The 25,972-nt window shown below is 41.8% G+C and overlaps 1 protein-coding gene and 1 pseudogene across 1 annotated transcript; one reads left to right on the top strand and one right to left on the bottom strand.

Annotated features, from left to right (window-relative positions):
• The first annotated feature begins 20,120 nt into the window (after positions 1–20,120).
• Positions 20,121–21,554, top strand: LOC125316646 (putative adenylate cyclase regulatory protein). Its single transcript, XM_048285492.1, has one exon. The coding sequence runs from the start codon at positions 20,121–20,123 to the stop codon at positions 21,552–21,554; it is 1,434 nt and encodes a 477-aa protein (XP_048141449.1).
• A 1,123-nt stretch (positions 21,555–22,677) lies between these two features.
• LOC115744447 lies at positions 22,678–23,570 on the bottom strand (annotated as a pseudogene).
• Between the last annotated feature and the right edge of the window lie 2,402 nt (positions 23,571–25,972).

Below are 25,972 nucleotides of genomic sequence, written 5' to 3'. Positions count from 1 at the left end.
TCATTGAGTGTCCCGACCGGTGTGAATTTGATGACCGATTGTCCTATATGGACAATATGTGTATTTATGTGATCACGTGTGGACCGATATTTTAAGCATGAAAATGGCCTCGAGCCAAGTTTTGAGCACGATTGTTTGTGTATGTGCATTGGGTTAAATGCAAAGATATAAATTGATTGGTTGCCTGTCGTGCGTGTGTGATCACATAATGGATACTGTCTTCTCGGGTACGTGAGGACAAAGCCGACCCCCGGGTACGAGGGTTCGAGCACTGTAAGTTCGTGCCGAGGGTACTTGGAACCACACGACTTATTAGATGCCGGTCGCAGCTTGTGACGGACCGACGCTCCCTACGGGAATGCCCGATTGTTAATCCATGCCGAGGGTACTTGGAACCACATGGTTTGTCGGTTGCCGTTGCCAAAGGAATGGAACGGTGCCTGGTTTTGCCGTAAGAGCATGGTTTTGCTAAGACCGGAAACGGTCATTAATAACTGGAACACGTGTGGTGCATTTTGCATGCAATTTATGATTAGTGTTCTGGTTATGTGCCTTGATTGTATGCAGTTGATTGCATGTTAAATATGAACTGTTTAATGTGTGGCCCAAGGCGAGGTAAGCTTGCGTGTACTTGATGGTGACCGTTGGTTTTGGATTTGACTTTGTGATTGGTGAAGCGTTGCAAGGATCGCACGCTTTTGAGTTACCATTGTTATTGTATTGCATGCTTAGGATGTCTTGAGCGAGTCAATGTCCTACTCGGACTTAGGTGTTGACTCACCGAGATTTTATATCTCACCCCGTTGTTGTTAACAATTTTTCGGGTCCTTAGCTTTGGAAGCTGGAAGTGCTTGCAGATTCTTTTTGAGTAGCACGGAGTAGTGTTAACCCATATCCCGATCCGGTATTTTTTTGGAGGGTTATAGGAAGTGGCCCCGAGGTAGGGTTTGTATATATACGTTCTTCCTAGGGTTAACAGTAAATAAATAAAAAGAATTTTCTAGTGTGATTTCCTGCTTTTCTATCCCTGTGTATTTCATAATTGTTTGGGAGTTTCACGTTCCGCATGCGTTTAATAAAAAGATAAAAATAATGGGTCGATGACGTGCCCGGGACGTCATCCTTTTATGACCTGAGGCGTTTTGGTAGGGTTGTTGCGGGCCCGGAGATCGGGGCGTGACACTATCCTCACTCAAAAGTTTAAGCAAATATTTTTTTCATCACATCTTCGATGTTAAACTTTGATTGAATAATACTTAATTATTTAATTACTAATACTTAATTAACCAAGAAAACTTATCACAAGTCTAATTGATGCCTTCCCTGGTTTGAATTGGTTACATTCATAAAGAGAATTGTTAATCTTTCCCGAGCCACATTATTTTGTTGGCCTTTTGGTATATGCATATCATTCGGGCAAAGTTGGGATTAGTCAAAGCGAGCTCAACGAGCAATGGGGTTGAAATAGCTGTGATAACTGCTCTCAATCAATTAAATATTAGTTAATAAGTCATTAAGTACTAGTCAATCAAATACATATTTCTTGCTCGCATGCATTCGACTCATTTCGATAACCGTGCAATCTACATCAAGTCTAGCTTATATAGGCTTCTTCATTGCCTAGAAACATGTATTGAGTCAAGCTTAACCTAGTTTACTTATGTGGAAGCCATTCTCACTCAAAAGGTTAAGCAAATATTTTATGCATCACATCTTCGATGTGAAACTTTGATTGACTAATACTTAATTATTTATTAACTAATACTTAATTGATTGAGAGCACTTATCACAAGTTTAATTGATGCCTTCCCTGGTTTGAATTGGTTGCATTCATAAAGAGAATTGTTAATCTTTCCGAAGCCAAATTATTTTGTTGGACTTTGGGTATATGCATATCAATTAGGCAAAGTTGAGATTATTCAAAGCAAGCTCAACGAGCAATGGGGTTGAAATAGCTGCGATAACTACTCTTAGTCAATTAAGTATTAGTTAATAAGTAATTAAGTATTAGTCAATCAAATACATATTTCTTGTTCGCATGCATCCGACTTATTCCGAACCGCGTAATTCATGTCAAGTCTAGCTTATGTAGGTTTCTTCATGTAACATGTATTGAATCAAGTTTAACCTAGTTTACTTTTGTAAAAGCTATTCTCACTCAAAAGTTTAAGGGTTCAAATAACTGTGATAACCGCTCTCGATCAATTGAATATTAGTTAATAAGTAATTAAGTATTAGTCAATCAAATACATATTTCTTGTTCGCATGCATCCGACTCATTCCGATAACCGTGTAATTCACGTCAAGTCTAGCTTATGTAGGTTTCTTCATGTAACATGTATTGAATCAAGTTTAGCCTAGTTTACTTCTATAGAAGCTATTCTCACGCAAAAGCTTAAGCAAACATTTTATGCATCACATCTTCAATGTGAAACTTTGATTGACTGATACTTAATTATTTGTTAACTAATACTTAATTGACCAAGAGCACTTATCACAAGTTTAATTGATGCCTTCCTTGGTTTGGAGAATTGTTAATCTTTCCCAAGCCAAATTATTTTGTTGGACTTTTGGTATATGCATATCAATCAGGCAAAGTTGGGATTATTTAAAGCGAGCTCAACGAGCAATGGTGTTGAAATAGCTGTGATAACTGTTCTTTAATTAATAAATAATTAAGTATTAGTCAATCAAATATATACTTCTTCCTCGCATGCATCCGACTCATTCTGATAACCGTGCAATTTATGTCAAGGTCAGCTTATGTAAGTTTCTTCATTGCCCAATAACATGTACTAAGTCAATTTTAACCTAGTTTTCTTCTGTGGAAGCCATTCTCAATCAAAAGTTTAAACAAATAATTTATGCATCACATCTTTGATGTGAAACTTCGTTTGTCTAACACCCTCACAAGTGGACATCGGCACATTTGTTATGAAAATAATTGCATTAAAACTTCTTTCGTTTCACGGAAAGCAACTTTTAGGGAAAATATTTTCCGAACTGTTTGGCGTTCGGTACATTGAAATTAAATAAGTCAAGGAAAATATTTTCCGTCAATTGAAAAAATATCTTTAAAAGTGGAAAAAAACGATCATCTTTTTCGAAAAGAGAAAATCAATTTTCATGGAGGCCGATCTCTCTCTTCTCTCTCTCTACATGCTTCCAAGCACTTTTAATGGGCAGCGGACGTGGCACTTTCTATGAGTGGCATCTGTCTTAACTTTCTTTTTTTTTTTTTTTTTGTGGGTGGGTGGGGTGGTGGTGTCAAATATCTTAACTTCCTCTTAATCTAGCCAAAATGTTTCCCTTTTATAAGTTTCTCCGTCTGGGTCCACTCTCAGAGCTTCCTTGGATACGCGCAGACGCAGCAACTCAACAACGTAACCTCCACTTTCAGTCTCGTTCCAGGAACAAACGCTAAAAGTTCCAGTTTGGTTAATAAGCTTCTCATTCCACAGAAACCAAGAAAATCAAATGCTTGGTATCTCTACTTAACAGTTAAAACCCAATCAGAGCCTATCCAATTGCTTACGCTACCGAGCTTAGTATTCTGACTTAGCCCAAAGATGGAAAATTGAAAATATTTGCGTTCGTAGCACTGATACCAAAAGTCATCCACTGGGGAAGAAGCAAGATGCCAGTCATTTTTTGGGGGCATACAAGTGCAGAGAGTCAATTAGAGCGGCTCGTCCCCAAACAAATAATCTTTCATTTGCGTTTCATCAATGGAAAGTCTAGTTCTTTTTTTTTTTTTTGTTCTTTTTCAATGGTTTGTTGGTCCAAAATAATTTATTCTCTACACTATAGTAAGTTATCAACATGGTCACATGCATTCCAGCTCATTCGGAAAGCTACGCAATAGCAAGTCTAGTTCAACTTGCTTATTTTTTCCCTCCTCCGCCGACAAGAAAGCTTCTTCATGTTCTTTCTTTATTTGAGAGAGAGAGAGAGAGAGAGAGAGAGAGAGAGAGAGAGAGAGTTGAATTCTTCAACCACCAGCAACTTTCAGAGTTACAACACAGAGGTAGAACCGCCACCGGTTGCATTGCCTAAAATAGTTGCCTGAAATTTGGAGGCTTCTCTAAATTGCCAATATGGACAGACGAAACCTATGATGCTCTGAGCGATTTTTTCGAATTATCAGTCAAGCTCTATTTCGCACTTCATCTTCTCACCTCGCCTCGTGCTTTCCCTCCTCCCTTTTTATCAGCGACGCTATGAACATGGCACATTGATAGTTTGTCGAGTGATCGTTTGGAGCTCAAACTTATCTAAAACCGTCGAGTAATCTTCTTGGTTTACAAGGAATCCATTGTACTTCCCTCCCGTAAATATATATAATTGTATATCATATACAATGAAAAAGCCCTGACAAATTGTACAATGACTACAATTATTAGAGCTCAATTGTTTATGCCATCGTTGTATCAAGTGTCACCAGTTAACACGTATAATTCATTTATGGCATTCAGAATTATAAGCTTCACCATGCATAACAAGAGAGAATTGATTATGTAATAGTTTTTGAGTGACTGTAAGAGTAACAATCTATTTTGGATCACCAAAAACATATGATAATTGATTAAAAAATGTTGTAGGGTCTACTCTTTTAAGAATTTATGGCTTACAACATTGATCACTCAAAAACTATTATAATAGCAAAATCCTTACGAGAAGAGTTGGAACTCACCTTGCAATATTTATGGTCTGGAATTGACAGTTATCAGTAAAACAAGTGTACTAGTTGGTGCAAATCGGCGGGCCTCAACGATGTCGAAATCCAAGCTGCCCAAAAGAAAGGGCTCGATTCCCTAAAAAAACCCTTAACATTAGGTTAAGTCCCAAATGTACCCCGAACTTTTTTTGCCTAAGAAAAAATCTTAAACTTTAGTTCCTGTCCCAAATCAACCCCGAATTTTTTTGCCTAGAAAAAATCACCAAATTTTACTCTAATCTCAAATTTTCCCCATTAGCTCTCTGTCCAAAAATTGTCGCTAGTTGTTCTTAATTTTCATATCCTAGAACGGTTTTGTTTTGAAGAGTTTCTTTATTGGGTGGATTTGTTATGCACGTAGAAATGCCATGTCGGTCCATACCCATTGCCTCATTACTTTGCAAATGTGTGTTTTTTGTCGACATGGAAATGCCACGTCAAATTTAGACCGGACCATGCGATATATTTGACAGTACAGTGAAAATTTGTAAGTTTCTTTATAGACAAAACAAAATTCGGGTTAAATTTGGATTATACCTAAATTTTGGGGGGTTTTTTGAGACAAAAAAAGGTATGGGCAAATTTGAGACTGTACTTAAAGTTGGGGATCTTTTACGAGATAAAAAAAGTTTGGGTAGATTTGAGATTAGACCTGAAATTACGTGTTTTTTTTTTAAGGAAATTAGGCCCAAAAGAAAGGGCATGGGTGGTTCGCGAAGATGCCCAACTTCACGCAACGACTAAATCCACTCATTTTCTATTACTTTGTCAACTTTTCCCCACCCAATCCATGCGCATCTTGAAGTATAAGGTACCAAAAACTCAGCTCTCCACGGTCATCCTATCGGGCAACCCCACTAGCCGCATTTTATTCTTTGACATTAACGGAGAGATCGCTTCGAGAGTTATCGGAGAAGTAAAAATGAAGCGTGATCTAGTAGTGTTTGGGCTTTCTTTTGCAGTGTTGGTTGCGTCGATTCTTCTCTCCGTGCTCGCATACTATTTTGTCAAGAGCAGAAAGAAGAGCACACGTCGAAAAGCTGATGGTACCGGTGCATCTAGTTCATCTGCCGCTTCGGCCGGAAGTGACAACTATGATGTGTTCTTGAGCTTCAGCGGAAAGGATACTCGCAAAACCTTCGTGGATCATCTCTACAACGGCCTTGTCGATGCTGGAATCCATGTATTTAGAGATGACAATGAGCTTCGTGAAGGTGAGGAGATCAACAACAACCTTCTCCTAGCCATTAAGAACAGTAAGATCTTGATCCCGATTCTATCTCGGAACTACGCTTCGAGCAAATGGTGCCTTCAAGAGCTTGTTCAGATGACAGATTGCATGAAGAGCATTGGGCACGTTGTCTTGCCCATATTTTACCGGGTTGAACCGGCCCATGTGCGATACCAAATAGGAAGCTTTGGAAAGACTTTCTCCCGTTTAAGTAAGAAGTATTTAAAAGAAGACGTTGTGAAATGGAAACAAGCACTCCAAGAAGTGGCTTCCCTAAAAGGATGGGAATCGGAGAAAGCTGCTGACGGGTATTTCATTTTCTTTCAAAACCTTGTTTACTTTCTTTCAAAACGATCTTGCTTTTAGAGGAATTTGTGTGTTTTTCATCTGGTGCTTGCGTGTTTTGTTCTTATGTGCTGTAGCGTTGTAATAATGAGATATAACAAGATATGATTGTTCTTCTAATGCATTTTAGCTTGAATGCTTTATAAACAGCCACGAAGGAGAATTGGTTAAAATGGTCGTCAGAAAAGTTTTGAGCGAGTTAAAGAAGGCCTTTCGTTTGGTTGTCACCGAACAACTTGTCGGAATTGATAATGGTATGGAGGATATCTTGAGATTGTTGGATGACAAACCCGGTGCCACCCAAATTGTCGGTATTCATGGAATGGGGGGCATTGGTAAGACAACTTTAGCCAAGGTCGTCTACAATAAGCTCTCTGACCAATTTCAGCATCGTAGTTTAATCGCAGATATTCGAGAATCCTCGCGGCGCGAGGGCATTTCATGCTTGCAGAATCAATTAATATCTGATATACTGAAAGAGAATGATCGAGTGTCTAATATGGATGAGGGAATCAGGATCATGGAATCTAGATTTAAATGTAAGAAAGTTCTAATTCTTCTAGACGATGTAGATGATAACGATCGGATCAAAGCTTTGGTTGGAAAACATGATTGGTTTGAGATGGGAAGTAAGATAATCATCACCACAAGAATAAGGTCTGTCCTTGATAAAGCTGGGGTAAACTGCGAGTACGAACTCAAGGAAATTGGTGAGGATAAGTCCTTGGTCTTGTTTAGTAGACATGCCTTTATGAGGGACTCTCCTCGATGTGAATTTGAGTCTCTCTCTCGTGCCATTGTATCAACTACCGGAGGGCTTCCCTTAGCTCTCGAGGTCATAGGTTCGCTTCTATTTGGACGAAACCAAGCATTTTGGGAAGACGCGTTAAAGAAGTTAAAGAAAGTACCACATATGAAAGTGCAAGAGAAGCTGATGATAAGTTATGAGGCGTTAAACTATGAGGAAAAGCAGATATTTTTAGACATCGCTTGTTTCTTCATTAATGTTGATTTAAGGTTTGTATCATATATGTGGGATGCCTGTAATTTTTCATCGAGGATGGGGATTGAAATGTTGAGCTTAATGTCGCTAATAAAAATTGGAGAGGATGGAAAGTTGAAAATGCATGACCAACTGAGAGACCTCGGTAGGGAAATTGTTCGGCAAGAAGATTACAATGTGCCTCCGAATAGAAGTAGGCTGCGGGTCAATGAGGAAGACTTGGAAGTACTTCGGAGAAATAAGGTAATTGTTACCTCTATAATTGTTCTGCTTTTTTTGACATGAATTCTCTTGATTGGAATGAATTGCTTTTTCTTTTAACCTTGAAATGACCTATTGCACTGCTCCTCTAATCGGATGAGAGTCGGAAAAAGATAAAGGAGCAAATAGCATAAACAAAAGAAGGGGAAGAAATTCATCACAGGAAAAAAGTTAATCACGTATATTAATAAATCTGGTCCGACCTGAGCGTCAACTTCACAACTGTTGGCTGATTTGATGCAACATTTGTGAAGGGAAAACAAAAGGATCGCGTTCGGGCCCCCTGTCTTGAGAGAGACTGCTCGCAAAGTGAATTCTCAACTGAACAATTCGAGACGCTTCCAAACTTAAGGTTCCTCGCGGTGGATGGTGCAAAACCGATGGGAGATTCCAAAGGCTTGCTTCCTAAGTGTTAAGAGAATAGTTGATATAGCAGGAACGAAAGAGGGAGAAGGAGAAAGAAGGAAGGGAGGTAGGAATAGAATTGTGATTGCTTGATTCTTTAGTGTAACGTAATGGCCTCTTAAATAGCCGAGTACACATATGAATATCAATTATAGATAGAAACTAATTGATAAATGTAAACTAATTGATGGCTATCCTTCTAGATAGAAACTAATAGATAACTATCCTTATTAATGCCGATTACTATCCTCGACATAAATGGAATGTGAATCTCCTTAGCCTTGTTTAGGCATGTTTTTGCGCCGTGAATATACTTGCAATCCTTGAGACGTAACATTCCTTCCCCCATAGAGAGACGACTTGTCCTCAAGTCGAGTATTATCCAAGAGATGCTCATCCTCCCAACTAGAGTCTTCGGGCGCAAGGTCCCGCCATTGAACTAACACCCGTGGGACCGGCTTAGAGTCCTTCATAATAACTCGTTGACCCAAAACTGCTAGTGGCTTGTGAATGGGTTGGTGATCAACAATTGCATCTGGGAGTGGGTGCACCATAGTGGATTGTGAAGCAGTATATGGTTTGAGTAGTGAACAATGAAAAACTGGGTGTATGCGATTGGAAGGCGGCAATGAAAGTCGATAAGCCACTTGTCCTACGCGTTCCTCCACGGGGAATGGACCATAGTAGCGAAGCCCAAGCTTGTGGGCTGAGTCTTTGCGAACCGATAGCTGGCGATAAGGATGAAGGCGAAGAAGCACCATGTCGCCCGGTTTGAAAGAAATATCGGTGCGGTGCTTATCTGCCCGGGTTTTCATGACCGCTTGAGCTTTGGATAAATTGGCACGTAATTGAGATAAGATTATATCACGTGAGCGCAAGTCATGATCGACCGCTTCGATGGCACCGGTGCCGGCACAATAGGCTAAGAGGGAGGGAGGTTTTCTGCCGAATGTCACCTCGAAGGGCGTCATACCCATAGAAGCCTGGAACGTGGTGTTGTAATGGTACTCTGCCCAGCCAAGTATCTTGGACCATTTGGAGGGTTGATCATGAACAAATGAACGGAGAAACTGTTCAATGCAGCGATTAACACGCTCCGTTTGTCCGTCCGACTGCGGGTGGTAAGCGGATGAGAAGTGTAGCTTTGTTCCCTGGAGTTTAAACAACTCCTTCCAAAAGGCACTCTGAAAAATTGGGTCACGGTCGGAAATAATGGATTGAGGTATACCATGCAATTTTCCCACTGTAGTCCAGAAAACTTGGGCTACCTTGGTCGCAGTGTAGCGTGGCGCGGTGAAGCGAGGTGGGCCCCCTTGGAAAAACGATCAACGACCACTAATATGGCCGTATATCCAGCAGATGGTGGTAAATGTGTGATGAAGTCCATAGAGAGATCGGTCCATAATGAGTCGGGTGGAGCAATGGGTTGAAGTAACCCGTAGGGGTGATGGTTGGTTGGTTTGCACTTTTGGCAAACATCACATGCTTGGACAAACTTGGCGATGTCCTTGCGCATGCCGTCCCATTGAAAATGCGCGGAGATGCGCTGAAAGGTTCGTTGTACCCCAGAGTGGCCACCGTGTAAGCTTGAGTGATAATCAGTCAGAAGTAAGGGCACGAGGGAGGAGTCCGCCGGCAAGAACAAGCGGCCACGGTGGTGGAGCAGACCTGATGAGTAAAACCACCCGGCCTGGGAGTCAGGTACACGCTGGAGGTCGTCGATGATGCTCTTTGTATGCTGGTCTAGCAGTAGCTCGGCACGAAGAGTGTCGAGGTCGGTATTCACGGGACGGGACAATGTTAAAAGTGCACATTCTTGGTTGACATCGTCGTAAAACCTTGACAAGGCATCCGTCGCTGCATTTTTCTTGCCCGGCTTGTATTCGATAGAGTAATCAAAGCCGACCAATTTCGAGAGGAACTGCTGCTGTTGCGGTGTTTGGATGGTTTCTTGAAGAAGATGGTGCAGCGGCCTATGATATGTTCGTATAATGAAATGAGCCCCGAGCAGATATTGACGCCACTTTTGGATGGCCGACCGTATTGCGAACAACTCACGCACATAAGTTGACTTGCTACGCATGAGGGGGGAGAGTTTGCGGCTATAGAAGGCCACCGGATGCTCGGACTGCATCAATACTGCGCCAATTCCTACGCCGCTGGCGTCGGTCTCCACGATAAAGGGAATGGCAAAATCAGGCAGTACCAATACCGGGGCATGACTCAAAGCATCTTTGAGGGAGGTGAAGGCATGCTCGGCTCGTGCGCACCACGCGAACCCGTCTTTGGTGAGGAGGTCCGTGAGGGGGGCGGCTATAGTCGCGTAGTGGCGGATGAAACGACGATAATAGCCGGTCAACCCCAAGAAGCCGCGAACCCGCTTGAGCGTAGTTGGGATTGGCCGCTCTCGTACAGCTTCAAGCTTTGCGGGATCAGCGGAGACACCATGCGCTGAAACAATATGTCCAAGGAATTCGACAATGGGCGTGGCGAAGTTGCACTTCGAGTGTTTGACCGCCAGGTGGTGGTGACGCAGAGTGGCAAATACTTGGCGGAGATGATCAAGATGAAGGGCCAAATCCTTGCTGTAAATAAGAATATCGTCGAAGAATATAACAACAAACCGACGAAGGAACGGCCGGAATACCTCATTCATTAATGCCCGAAAGGTGGATGGTGCGTTGGTGAATCCGAAGGGCATTACCGGGAACTCGAAGTGGCCGTGGTGTGTTCGGAAGGCTGTTTTGTGAATGTCTGAGGGGTCCATCCGAATCTGATGATATCCGGAGCGCAGATCCAATTTGGAGAAAATGACAGCGCCGTGCAACTCATCCAATAGTTCATCAATCGTTGGAATAGGGAATCGATCTCGAATAGTGGCGGCATTAAGCTCCCCGTAATCGACGCAGAAGCGCCAAGAGCCGTCCTTCTTTTTGACCGGGAGGACCGGTGAACCGAAGGCTGAGCGACTTGGACGAATGGTTCCATCCCGAAGGAGTTCCGTGACTAGGCGTTCAATCTCATTTTTTTGATAGTGTGGATAACGGTAAGGTCGGACATTGACCGCCTCGGTGCCAGCTTTGAGGGGAATCCGGTGGTCGACATCACGCGCCGGTGGAAGGCCGGTTGGCTGGGCAAATAGGTCGTCGTACTCCGCAAGAAGCGTTTGTGCTGATAAAGGAATGTCAGCATTCATGTCCTCTAGAGGTTGGTCTGATGAAGAGGCGGATAAGCACATGTAGCATGAACTTGCACCATCGGCCGCCATGAGTTTGAAAAGGCCCGAAGAGGAGACTGCCAGTGCACGCAGAGAGGGGTCACCTTGCAGCCGTCTTGGTTGACCATGGTGCTGGAATTCCATCGTCATATTTGCGTGGTCTCATAGGACCGGCCCCAAAGTTTCTAGCCATTGGACACCCAGAACAATATCAGTCCCCCGCAAGTCAAGAACAAACCGGTCCATGGTAAATAAATGGGTCTGAAGGAGTACGGGTACATCGCGACATACGGCCGAGCATCGTAGGGCATCACCATTGCCTACTAACACCTGGAAGGGAGTGATTGGCGACAACGGCAAGGCAAGAAACTTGGACATGCGCGTAGAGAGGAAGTTATGTGTGCTTCCCCCATCAACCAGCACTTGAACCGACCGACCTCGCACCGTTCCCGTCATGCGCATGGATTTGGCCGATCGTTGACCCGGGAGAGCATGGAGGCTGATTTCGGGTTTAGATGGAGTGGTTGCGGTGGCCTCACTTTCGGTTGGCAGCAAGACGTCATCCGAGTCGTCAAAACCCTCCAAATATAAAAGGGTCGGACGCCCCTTACAACGATGCCCGCGGACGAATTTTTCATCACGGTTGAAGCATAGACCTTTGTCACGTCGTACTTGCATCTCTTCAGCGGACGGACGTTTAACGGGAAGCCGTGGAAGCGGTGGTTGTGCAGTACGAGATGCCGAAGGGTGCGGTGGAAACGGCCGGTTGCGCGGCTCACCGAACCGGGCCTCATACATGCGCGCTAATGCGAAGGCATCATGTAAGTCCACCGGGCGGTGAGCTTGGACAGCCATGCGCACCCGAAGCTGCAGCCCTGAAATAAACAGGCTATGTAAGTGTGCCGGAGTGAGTCCACGTACCTTGCTGGCAAGATTTTCAAAGGCGGCCTGGTAATCAAGGACGGAACCCGTTTGAGATAACTTGGCAAGAAGGGCGGTTGCATCTTCATATTCGGAGGGGCCAAAGCGATGACGGATAGCGCGGGTAAATGCATCCCAATCCGGTAGAAGATTTTCAGCCACCAATCCTTGATACCAAGTGGCGGCAGGAGCATCGAGGTGCATTGCCGCTAGCGAGAGTCGATCCTCGGGGTGAGTATGATAATATTGAAAAAAGTGGCTTACGTTGAAAAGCCAAACAGACGGATCACCCGAAGAGAAACGCGGAAATATGAGGCGTGGTGTCGGGCCATGCGTTGGCCTCTCATCCGTATGGGTGGGTTTCAATGGGCCACTCCCGAGAATTCCAGGCGCCGTAGGATTGGATGAGGGGGGCGGTGGTGATGGTTCTGCTCGGATGATAGCCTTGAGACGCCGGTCACGTTTGTCCAAGAGAGTCATGAGGCTCTCGGCAGTCAATTGATTTGCTTGAGAGGTAACGAGATCTTGTCGCAATTGTTCAACAGTGCAGCAGATATCATTGGCTAGTTGTTGCACCGCTTGCAATTGGGCCTCTTGCTCTTGAGAACGTGTTGCAGGCATGGTGGAGGTGTGAGTCGACGAGAGCACCAATTGTTAAGAGAATAGTTGATATAGTGATGTGGACATCGAGCCCTATCGAGGAGGAGGTGCTAGGGATCCATTATCCTATCCGCTAGGCCCCATCACTCGAGCCAGAGCAAAAGAATTCAAGCAAGCTGTCGGCGTCATGATTCAAGATCTTTGGAGTAGAGACAATATGGATTCGAGACTTAAAGATTTTGAAGCTCCTTGGCGCAACAATATCACTTTTTGGTTACAATGACTTCGGGACGCTTGGAAACGAGCCACTGATCAATACACACTACTTTAGTAGTGATTGACGACGTTTTTTAGCGTTTCGGAATCATTTAAATGGACTTTTAGGCCTTTTTCTATTTTTAGGCGAATTTTCATTAATTAAGGATATTTTTGTAATTTTGCCTTATTAGGGTTAGCACCCTATATAAGGGAGCTTATAGGTTTCTGTTAACGCAACTTTGATTCAGAATATTATACAGAGAGGTTTTCTTCTTTGAGTTCTCTTGAAGACTAGATCTTATCAAGGTTTCCTTGTGGCGATCGAATTCAACTTATCGAGCAAGATCGCGAATTCCTCTTGTTCGTGGCGTTATAGCGTTGATTGGTTGACACGGGTTCGTCAACAGGTCGCGTTCATACCGAGATTACCAATCACAGGTTCGATTGGGGGTTGAGGTTAGCAAATTCGCAACTCATAGATCTTCGTAGAACGATCAACTTCCGCAACGATTCACATCATTTGGTATCAGAGCTGGTTCTACAAGGTCAAGTTATCTTACTTTTTTAGTTTTTCGTTCAGCAAACTAGGGTTTATAGAATTAGGGATTCGTTGTTAATCGAATCAGAGTTTTGAATCTATTCTTGCTGCATTTTCAATTTTTTTTTAATTAGGGTTTTCGGTCCTAAGGTTTCATATTGTATTTGAGTTCGCAAAAAAAAAAAAAAAATTCGGCCAAAAAAAAAAAAAACAAAAAGGCTGAACAAAAAAAAAAAGTTTCGGTAAAAAAAAAAAGGCTGAAAAAAAAAAATCAAGAAGGCGACTCGTTTGTTAGTTGGACCGAATTGAAGTTTCGAGAGCAGAAATTGAGTTTGAGATTTGAAAATTAGCGAAAGTTGTTGGATTGCTGAATTGAGCGGTATATTGCCGGATTGATTTCTGATCTTGCTTGGTGGTTTAGTCGATCATTGTGAGGAGCTTGAAAAACTGGATCTAGTCCGATAAAGAGCTTGTGAGAAAGAAACGAGAGGTAAAAGGCAAGAGCGTGTGAGCTTAATCGAGGGAAGAAAAAGCCGAAATTGAGTTAAGCACGAGGGGAGTGACAAACACCTTCAGCGAAACACGTGAGGGAGTGTTTGGTGAGATTTCTTTATCTCTAACGTTTTCTTGCGGGTTTAAGTTATGGCGGGTGATCAAGAAAGCGTGAACCGGAATGATGATGGTTCTAAACAAAGAGATGAGGCGATTTTAGCGGGCATCCAGCAATTGAGCTTACAACTTGAAGCACTTAGCAATCGAGTTGTGAGGTGTGAGACGAGGCTCGATGGTGATCGAGAGCCACCACGAGGGAGGCCACAAAATCAGCGAGATGAGCCTAGGGAACAACCTAGATGGCAGCGGCAATTTGAAGATGAATATGTGTCCGATGCAGAAGATGATCGAGATGGCGGGTTTGGGAGGAGGAACAGACGCCGAGGGTTTAGAAATCGAGAAGATGATGAACTTGGTAACATCAAGATGAAGATTCCATCTTTCCAAGGAAAGAATGATCCCGATGCATATCTAGATTGGGAAAAACGAATGGAGATGGTATTTGACTGCCAACGATATTCGGAGCTCAAGAAGGTAAAAATTGCAGTTGTTGAATTCACTGATTATGCTATAATATGGTGGGATCAACTTGTGACTAGCAGGAGACGTAATGGTGAGGCGCCGGTAGAAACGTGGGATGAGATGAAAGCGGTGATGAGGAGGCGCTTTATACCAAGTCATTACCACCGAGACTTGTTTCACAGGCTGCAGAATCTCACACAAGGCAATAGAAGCGTGGAAGAGTATCATAAAGACATGGAGATTGTCATGATCCGTGCTAATGTGGTAGAGGATCGTGAGGCTACAATGTCACGATTCTTGAGTGGTTTGAGCCGAGATATAGCAATGGTGGTAGAGCTGCAACATTATGTTGAGTTGGAAGAATTGGTGGATAAAGCTATCAAAGTTGAGAGGCAATTGAAGATGGACCGAAATTACAAGAGCGGTGGAGGTTCAAGTTCGAATTGGAAGCCCAATTGGAAGAGAGATGAGAAGCCGAATTGGACAGGAAACAACTCTAAGGCTGAAACTTCAAAGGAGAAGGAGAAGAACGGCAGAGTTGGTTCGAATCCGACTTCAGGTAAAACTGAAAATCCTAACACTAGAACTCGTGAAATTAAATGTTTCAAGTGTTTATGCAGGGGTCATATTGCAAATCGGTGTCCTAATAGAAGGGTGATGATAATGACTGGACTTGGAGATGTTCAATCCGAAAGTGACGGGGAGGAAGATGATGTTGAGATGCCACCGTTAGAGGACTGTAGCGATGTTGAGATGCCAGTCAAAGGTGAATTGATGGTGGTTAGGCGTTCTTTGAGTGTTCAAGTTAAGGAGGAGGAGCATCACCAACAACGAGAAAATCTGTTCCATACAAGATGCTTGGTGAATGGTAAGATTTGTAGTTTGATTGTTGATGGGGGTAGTTGTACGAATGTAGCAAGTTGTACCATGGTAGAGAAGCTTGGATTAAGGACTGAAAAACACCCTAGACCGTATAGATTGCAATGGTTGAATGATAGTGGAGAAGTAAAGGTGTCAAAGCAAGTCCGAGTCCCATTTGAGATAGGGAGATATAAAGACGAGGTGATGTGTGATGTTGTACCTATGCAAGCAGGCCATCTTTTACTTGGTAGGCTATGGCGGTATGATCGGAAAGTACATCATGACGGGTACACCAACCGATATTCGTTGGTAATGAATCAGAAGACTTACACTTTGGTACCGATGACACCTACTGAGGTGTATGAAGATCAACTGAAACTACAACGTGAAGTCGAGAGGGAGAGAAAAGAAAATTCTGAAAAGCAAGGAAAAACAATGGTTGAGAAGAGTGGAGTGGTAAAAGCCGAGGGAAAAGGAGAAAGGAAAGAAAAAAAGGAAAAGAATTTCTTTGCAAAATCGAGTGAAGTGAGGAGAGCTTTACTTCTGGATCGACCGATGCTTGTACTTTTGTACAAGGAGGCACTGTTTACTACTAACGAACTTGACCCAAGTTTGCCTAGTTCTGTCGTGTCTTTATTGCGGGAATTTGAAGATGTCTTTCCCGATGAGATTCCCGGAGGTCTACCACCGATTCGAGGCATAGAGCATCAAATTGATTTGATTCCTGGTGCGCCATTACCTAACCGACCCGCATATCGAAGTAATCCCGAGGAGACAAAGGAACTTCAGCGACAAGTTAGCGAATTACTGGAGCGAGGATATGTGCGAGAGAGTCTTAGCCCATGTGCTGTTCCTGTTTTGTTGGTACCGAAGAAGGATGGATCTTGGCGCATGTGTATTGATTGCCAAGCAATCAATAACATTACGGTAAAGTATCGACATCCTATTCCTAGACTAGATGATATGTTGGATGAATTGCATGGAGCTTGCATTTTTACTAAAATTGATCCGAAAAGTGGTTATCATCAGATTAGAATGAAAGAATGGGATGAATGGAAAACCGCATTTAAGACTAAATATGGGTTGTATGAGTGGTTAGTCATGCTATTTGGTTTAACGAATGCACCTAGTACTTTCATGCGACTTATGAATCATGTTCTACGTGCTTTTATTGGCCGATTTGTGGTTGTCTATTTTGATGATATCTTGATATATAGTCGGAGCCTTGATGACCATATTGAGCATGTGCGAGCTGTTTTTCAGGTTTTAAGGGACGAACAACTATATGCTAACCTAAAGAAGTGCTCTTTTGTAACTAACAAATTAGTATTTCTAGGGTTTGTTGTTGGTGCTGATGGAATACAGGTTGATGAAAAAAAGGTGAAAGCAATTCGTGAATGGCCAACACCTAAGACAGTAGGAGAGGTGCGCAGCTTTCATGGCTTAGCCAGCTTTTATCGCAGATTTGTGAAGGATTTCAGCACCATCGCTGCACCTTTAACCGAGGTTATCAAGAAGAACGTGGATTTCATGTGGGGAGAAGAGCAAGAGAGAGCATTCAATCTGTTAAAGGATAAGCTAACTAATGCTCCTTTGTTGTCTTTACCAAATTTCAGTGCTACTTTTGAAATAGAATGTGATGCTTCGGTACAGGGAATTGGAGCAATGTTGATGCAAGGAGGACGCCCCATAGCTTATTTCAGCGAGAAATTAAGCGGAGCAACATTGAATTATCCAACTTACGATAAAGAGATGTATGCTTTGGTGCGAGCTTTGGAGACTTGGCAACACTATATCGTGGCCAAAAGAGTTCGTGATCCACACCGACCACGAGACTTTGAAGTACTTGAGGGGGCAGCAAAAGTTGAACAAAAGACATGCCAAATGGATGGAGTTCATCGAGACTTTTCCATATGTAATCAAGTACAAGAAAGGTAAGGAAAATGTGGTAGCCGATGCACTTTCCCGAAGGTTCGCAATTCTAACTACTTTAGGAGCAAAGTGTCTAGGATTTGAGCATATCAAAGAATTATATACTGATGATGATGACTTTGGAAGAGTGTTTGAAGCTTGTGAGCATGCTGCGTTTGAAAAATTCTATAGGCATAATGGATACCTCTTTCGTGAAAACAAGTTGTGTTTACCTAGACGCTCTTTGCGAGAGTTGTTAGTGCGAGAGGCGCATAGTGGCGCTTTAATGGGACATTTTGGCATAAATAAAACTTATGAAGTACTGCATGAACATTTTTATTGGCCACACATGAAACGAGATGTCACACGTGTTTGTGAGAGATGCATTGCTTGTAAACAGGCTAAGTCTACAACTAAACCACATAGCTTGTATACTCCTTTGCCTATCCCGACGCATCCTTGGGTTGATATTTCTATGGATTTTGTGTTAGGATTGCCTAGGTCTAAGCATGGTAGGGATTCTATTTATGTGGTTGTAGATCGATTTTCAAAAATGGCTCATTTTATACCTTGCCATAAATCTGATGATGCATCGCATATTGCTGATTTGTTCTTTCGTGAGGTTGTGCGTTTGCATGGCATGCCTAGGTCCATTGTTTCTGATCGAGATACTAAATTTCTTAGCTACTTTTGGAAGACATTGTGGAAGAAGTTAGGTACACAGCTTTTATTTTCTACTACTTGTCATCCACAAACCGATGGTCAAACCGAAGTAGTTAATAGGACTTTAGGGACTTTATTGCGTGCTATCATTAAAAAGAATATTAAGTCTTGGGAAGACTGTTTACCTCATGTTGAGTTTGCTTATAACAGGAGCGTGCATTCTGCTACTAAATTCACACCGTTTGAGGTTGTCTATGGTTTTAACCCATTAACTCCGTTAGATTTAACCCCTTTGCTCGTTGATGAGCGTGTGGATTTAGATGGTGCTAAGAAAGCTGAATTTGTGAAGACTTTGCATGAAAAGACGCGGCTGAATATTGAGCACAAGATAGAGCAATATGCAAAGCAAGCCAACAAAGGGCGCAAGAAGGTAGTGTTTGAGGCCGGTGATTGGGTCCGGGTTCATATGCGCACAGAGCGTTTTCCCGAACAACGACGTTCTAAGTTGTTACCGCGAGGGGATGGACCATTCCTGGTGTTGGAGAGAGTCAACGATAATGCCTACAAGCTTGATCTTCCAGGTGAGTATGGTATTAGTGCTACTTTCAATGTTTCTGACTTAACTCTTTTTGATGCAAGCGATGATTTGAGGGCAAATCCTTTGCACGGGGGAGGGAATGATGTGGACATCGAGCCCTATCGAGGAGGAGGTGCTAGGGATCCATTATCCTATCCGCTAGGCCCCATCACTCGAGCCCGAGCAAAAGAATTCAAGCAAGCTGTCGGCGTCATGATTCAAGATCTTTGGAGTAGAGACAATATGGATTCGAGACTTAAAGATTTTGAAGCTCCTTGGCGCAACAATATCACTTTTTGGTTACAATGACTTCGGGACGCTTGGAAACGAGCCACTGATCAATACTCACTACTTTAGTAGTGATTGACGACGTTTTTTAGCGTTTCGGAATCATTTAGATGGACTTTTAGGCCTTTTTCTATTTTTAGGCGAATTTTCATTAATTAAGGATATTTTTGTAATTTTGCCTTATTAGGGTTAGCACCCTATATAAGGGAGCTTATAGGTTTCTGTTAACGCAACTTTGATTCAGAATATTATACAGAGAGGTTTTCTTCTTTGAGTTCTCTTGAAGACTAGATCTTATCAAGGTTTCCTTGTGGCGATCGAATTCAACTTATCGAGCAAGATCGCGAATTCCTCTTGTTCGTGGCGTTATAGCGTTGATTGGTTGACACGGGTTCGTCAACAGGTCGCGTTCATACCGAGATTACTAATCACAGGTTCGATTGGGGGTTGAGGTTAGCAAATTCGCAACTCATAGATCTTCGTAGAACGATCAACTTCCGCAACGATTCACATCATATAGCAGGAACGAAAGAGGGAGAAGGAGAAAGAAGGAAGGGAGGTAGGAATAGAATTGTGATTGCTTGATTCTTTAGTGTAACGTAATGGCCTCTTAAATAGCCGAGTACACATATGAATATCAATTATAGATAGAAACTAATTGATAAATGTAAACTAATTGATGGCTATCCTTCTAGATAGAAACTAATAGATAACTATCTTTATTAATGCCGATTACTATCCTCGACATAAATGGAATGTGAATCTCCTTAGCCTTGTTTAGACATGTTTTTGCGCCGTGAATATACTTGCAATCCTTGAGACGTAACACTAAGTTACGATGTCTTTTGTGGATGGGATGCCCTGCATTCGTGCCCACTAGTTTTAGTCTGGAGAAATTAGTCGTGCTTGTGTTATCGAGAAGTGACATTTCGGAGCTTTGGGAAGGTTGGAGTCGTCTCAAGGTCAGAAGGAGAGCATCTTATTTTTTTTGTCCTTTGTTTCTAATGACTTGCTCGTAGTGAAAAGTTATCATTTGTTTTGTAGGTGGCGAAGCAGTTGAAAGTTCTAAGTCTTGCACGCTGTCGTTCTTTAAAAGTTACTCCTGATCTCTCAGCCTTTCGAAATTTAGAGATACTAACCCTCAGTGGATGCGATAATCTGGAGCAAATTCAACTTCCATTGGAGAAGCCAAGGGCCTCGAAATTTTGGACTTGGACGGATGTGAGAAACTCCAACAGCTACCCCAAGAAATGGGCAAGTTGGAAGAAATGAAGGAACTGCACATAGGAAGGACTGCTATAGAGGAAATTCCTCCTTGCATAGGTTCTTTGAAGAAGCTGGAGGTGCTTAACGCCAGGGGTTGCGTATCATTGGTTGGACTTCCCGACTCAATTAGCCATCTGATAAATTTGTCAACCCTTGATTTGAGTGATTGCTCCAAGTTATGTAGACTTCCAGATAGTATCGGATCTCTAGTGAAATTGCAACGCCTGTCATGTAGAGTGGGACTTCAAAACGATTCCCGATTTGATGATGCCCTCCATCATATCCCCAACTCAATTGGGCAGTTGGAATGGTTGACCAAATTGGACTTGTCATGGTCAGGTATTTGCCAATTACCTGAATCCATCGGGGATTTGAAAAACTTGAAAATTTTGGATATTTCTCAAAGTGGGAAATTAAGTGGTTTACCTAGTACTATTAGCAAGTTGGGCAACCTTGAAGAATCATATGCCATAAATTGCGAGAGTCTAGGAGGCGAAATCCCTATAGATGGGTTGTCCTCACTGAAGATCCTTGTATTAAATTCGACATCCATTTCCGGCTTCACCAATGCATTCGATAAGCTTTCTCGTCTTGAGAAACTTGATTTATACAACTGCAAGATGCTTCTATCGTTGCCACAAAGCATCAGTAAACTGCCTTCTCTGCAACACCTTGAGTTATGCAATTGTTACAATCTTCAGTCGATGCCTGAGCTTCCTGCCTGTTTAACAGTTCTGAGAGTCACCTGCCAGCATCACACATTGCCTCAACTTTCTCATCTAATCCACCTAAAAGAGCTCACTGTTCTGGGTTGCCATTTGCTAGAATCCATTCCAGAGCTTCCCTCAGGATTATTGGAGATTAATGTCCACGTTTGTGATGAGTTGAAAGAGTTACCGAGTTTGTCAAGTTTGGAATTCTTGTCAGTATTACAACTCGAGTGGTGCAGTGAGCTGACAGAAATCAAGGGTCTGGAAGGATTAAAATCCTTGACAAAACTAGTTGTAATTTTATGCTCGAAGATGTCCAAACTTGACGGCCTTGAACATCTAGAGTCTTTAAGAGCCTTGTGTATGAGCCCATTCCACGAGTCAGATCTACTTCAAGTTCGAGTCCTTGACAAATTGAAAAACTTGGAACTCCTGTCGGTAGATGACTGTCAATCCCTTGTAAGACCGGACCTTTCGCCATTAACACATCTAAAGCAATTATGGTTTGGCGAATGTCGCAATCTAGTCGAAATTAAAGGCCTTGAGAGATTGAAAAACTTGGAAAAGTTGGATATCGAGGGGTGCAGATCTATTGAAACATTATCAGACCTCTCGCGCTTTGATAACCTGAAAGATTTGAACATTAAAGGGTGTTTGAAGCTTCGTGATGTTCAGGGATTGGAGAAAGTTGCAAATGTGGAAAAATGAGGGATTCAGCTCCGAGCTTTGGGAAATTGTTCCCATCTGTCGAATTTTGAAGTGGATATCACAGAGCTTCAGGAATCGAGGCTTGTATCTCTAAAGGACGTTCAGATGCACAACTTATCGGAATTTCATACGTTCATTGTCCTACTGAGGCAGAGAGAAACAATTGGTTCATGCAAAGAATGCTCCAATGAGCCGAGCACTGTGGCCAGAATGTTCGGGACGATTCACGTTTCCTTCGAAAGGTAAATAAAGCAGGTCACACTGTTCATTGTCAAGATGTATTGCCAATTTCATCAGCATTTCCTACTTGATGACTCCATTTTTTTCTTGATATCCCGTTATTCTACTTTTATCTTTTAAGTAGTTCAAAGAATAGAGATGCTGGTCCTGGAAGTCGGCACAATGCTTCAGGAGTATTCGTCCTCTGAATCTGCCATTATTAAACATTTTGATGACTAAAACCTTGATATTAGCAATGTAGGAAGGAAATGTTTTGATATTTAATCAGCGAATAAAAAGACGGATTATTTTCTTTCTGTCTCCTTTCCTTTTACATGATATAGTTAGGTCGAATTTAATCACTTTCCATGACAAAAGGGTATTGCTTTCCTTCTCGTACGTGATTCTAGGAACGGAGAAGCTGATGGAGAGGAGCATGACATGATGCTTCGGAGAAATCAGTCTCCTGAGAAGGCCAACAGTCATCAGAAATGCCTTCTAAGCACATCAAATGTCATAGCCATCAAGTAAGATTGCTCATCCTGGATAAGCTATCAATGACTAAGTTATGATTTTCTCAAAGTACTGACTTTGAAGAATGATTTGCTTCCTCCCTGTTATTTTCTGGATGACCTATCAATGACTAAGTTATTTTTATTAGTCTACGCAGATGCTTTCGATTTCATTTTATCCGTGAGGATGCTCAAATGGAAGAACAGTTGCTTCAAATTAGCCATTGTACGCTTCAGGAAACCCCTTAACTTCAGTAATCTCAGTCATTATAAGGTTTCGATACATTGCTATATTCTCTTCACAATATTCCCCGGCCATTTTGGATTCTTGATGAGATTTACGTGAAGTTCTTGGCAGAAATCATACATTTTCTGTGTACTTCGGAAACATGAACATAAAATTTCGGCTCTCCAGTCACTGCACAAAATCCTCAAGTTCAGTGAGTCTATCATTCAGATATCACTAGCAATAGCATTGTTGTACCTCACAGTCCAGTAAAGCAAAATGAATCAGCAACTAGTATTTAACTACAAGTTAATCGCGAGTCCGCGAAACCCTTTCCATATGTAGGTCCTGCAAAACCCCTGGCTCCGACTTAACCTAGGAAATTCATAATCACCAAGTGAAGCACCAAATTGCAGAGAACAAAATCTGCGATAGCACGCTTGGGCAGTAAATCCTGCAAATCGTGAGTTAAGCAACATTAATCAGGTTAGAACCAATTATTAAGCTATTGCTGTGTTTAGACAAAGCACTGACCAAAAGTTAGCAACAGTGAGGTGGGTGTCTCCCTCTTCACAAATAATTGAAAACAAGTGGTACAGATAGAAGGTTACCTTGAACTCCTTGTTCTCCTTGTTCACTTGGATACGGAGACAAACTGCAGCCAATGAACGAAAGCAAATTCAGATATGCAAATCCAAGAAGTTTACAATTGACTATCCCACTCACCAGCCAGGACGGCTGTCCCGATTCAAGAAAGGACCCCAGACAGAAACGAATTGAAAGGAAAAGAGCTAACCAGAGCCATATAAGCAACCTGTTCAAGAGAAAACTTGCTATCAGCAAATTTACAAAGAGAGGACTTTAAGTTGTGCAAGTCAAAACTCTGGAGATTGAGATTCTATCTCATAAAAAATCACAAAAAGTTGCAAGCCAGGCAGATTTTTGGAAGTGAGACGGATATTGAACAAATTTCTTCGTATATGCAGAATATTAAAAACACACACTGAAATATCACAAGATCTAACTCACTCCACCAATTTTGCTCTTAATCCACACCATTGGTCAGACAGAATCAACAGAAAATTAACAACGGAAAAGGCAAGGTAGTAAAATTAAAAGTTCCGGTGTTCGATAAAACGATATTCTTAATTAAATAAACACCGTACGGACACAACCTTTTATTTAACTCAATCGATTTTATGACTTTGAACCACCACTTGAACGAGCACAATTTTTAAACACCATGCACCACACACAAAGCTTTCCACTAATAATCTTGCAAGAACAGCAATCAGATCAGTTCTGTAAGAGGAGAAGCTAATGCAGGCCCAAAGGCAAAGCTAGACTTGAGATAGGATTTCATAGGCTGCCAAATGCAACAAGCATCCTCGACCAACTTTCTCCTAATATAAAAAACACATGCAATCTACTTTCATAGCTGGAACCTACAATATGGGGATAGGGTTTAGCACTCCTCTGCTAAATGCATGTAACCTAAGAAACATATAACTTAAAGTGATTTTCCACATTTTCAAGCAATGTCGGTGCATTTAGTCGTTTCCTCCGCATCTGGTTGGAGAAAATTTTCATTAACCATATCTTCTCTAAAAAAACTATAATTGTAGGTCTAGTCTCAATTCTACCCCAATTTTTTTTTTTTTATCTTAAAAAAGCCCAACTTTCACTCTATTCCCAAATTTGCCAATGCCTCCATCCGTTATTGGTTTCTTCAAAATATCAACATTAGGGCCAATTAGAGGTTCATGACTTCAACTAACGTCTTTATCGACACCCTCACATTCATATGGAACTACAACATCCTCCCGATGTCGATAATTTTGGAAAAATTAGTTGCAATTTTTGGATGCCCGAGCAAATTTGAGTCTCGAGTGAAAGTTTGGGATTTGTTAAACAAAAAGAAAGTTGAAGGTAAATCGAGACTAGATCTAAAGTTTAAATTTTTTTAAGGAAAGTAATCTTCATATCTGTAACCCACCAATCAGCATGGAACAAGTGAAACATGGCCCTCATGTGGTTGACCATAATGTAAGTATTTTGGCGCATGGAGAGGCAGCCTCTAAGGAGTTGACATGTGGCCCTCTGCTTTATTAACACCTAACTCACTTTGCTTTTTGCTTGCTCCCTTTTGCTTTAATCTTTAAACCATGTCATAATTTGTGTGGTGCTTGCTTCCTTTGAAAAATTGCAAACTGGCTCAAGAAAATTTAAAGACAAGTAGAACATGAGGTCCCATAAATAAACTCTTCATCATTATAATAAGTGGTCTAATTTAAAAAAGTTTGAAAGCCAATAGTACTGAGAACATTTGGGTCAAAAGTTGAAAAAAGAAGAAGAAGAAGAAGTAAGAACATGAGCGGCCCGTAGTTAATTTTTCATTTATCAAAGGACATAAGTTAAATGAAAAGCAAATTGTTGATGTGCTTGCGCAGAAAAAAGAAAGCATTATTTTTTGGATCTTAGAATTAAGCTTGTAAAATCAGTTATTTCTGGGTATAGATCTAAAATAGACACAACGAATTTGTTTTGTTAGCTAAATGTAAACTGGTGCTCCAAAGCGCTTTCAATGAGTGGCTGCTTTCGGTGTGTGGCCGACACATGGCACACTCTACGAGCGACGTCTATCCTAACGTTCCTTTGAAAGAATTTGGCTTTGAATTTTCCAGTTTAACCGAACTAAAAAAACGGATCCCTTAAAATTTAAGGGGCGTACAATCATGTTGAACGCAACGAAAATCTCCTACCCTCACGATTTAGTACAATTCTAGAGTGTAATCCATTTCACAAATCTATTCTTGTACATAGCATGATAATATAATTCCTTCCGTTTTAGAAAGAAAAAGAAAAAGGGAAGAGAATTTCTTTACGCACAGAGGATCTCCATCTTGGCCCACTCTCAGATCTTCCTTGGATTCGCGCAGGCTCCGCAACTTAACAAAGTATCTCATTCCATGGACAAACACGGCAACCCAAAAAGATCAGTGCTTGTAATCTCTCCCCAACACCCAGCAAGAACCTACCGCATTGCTTCCTCTACCGATCTCAGTCTTCTTATTTAGCCCAGAAATACAAAATTAAGGCTCCGTTTGTTTCGCGAAAGATGTGACATTTTCGTAAAATATTTTCTGAAAATAAAAAGATATTTTTTGATGTTTGTCTAAGACTTAAATGGAAACCAATTTCCGTCTTTTGTCGAGGAATTGATTTTCTTGGGAAAAATTACCAAAAAATTGGAATGCTCAATTATTTTTTAATTTAATTTAATTTTTTGTTTTTCTAATTTTTTTATTTCTCTGCCGGTCGCTGGCCCCCACTGATAGCCCAAGGCTCCACCTCGACGGATCTAGCAAGGCCGAGTGGTCGTGGCCGGTAGTCGCCGTGGCTAGTGACCAGAATAAGAAAAAGAAAAGGAAAAAAAAAGAAAAAATTTAAAGAATTTTTAA

Source organism: Rhodamnia argentea, chromosome 9, assembly GCF_020921035.1.
Source record: "Rhodamnia argentea isolate NSW1041297 chromosome 9, ASM2092103v1, whole genome shotgun sequence".
Lineage (NCBI taxonomy): Eukaryota > Viridiplantae > Streptophyta > Magnoliopsida > Myrtales > Myrtaceae > Rhodamnia > Rhodamnia argentea.
This window is presented reverse-complemented; position numbering and strand designations above follow the sequence as displayed.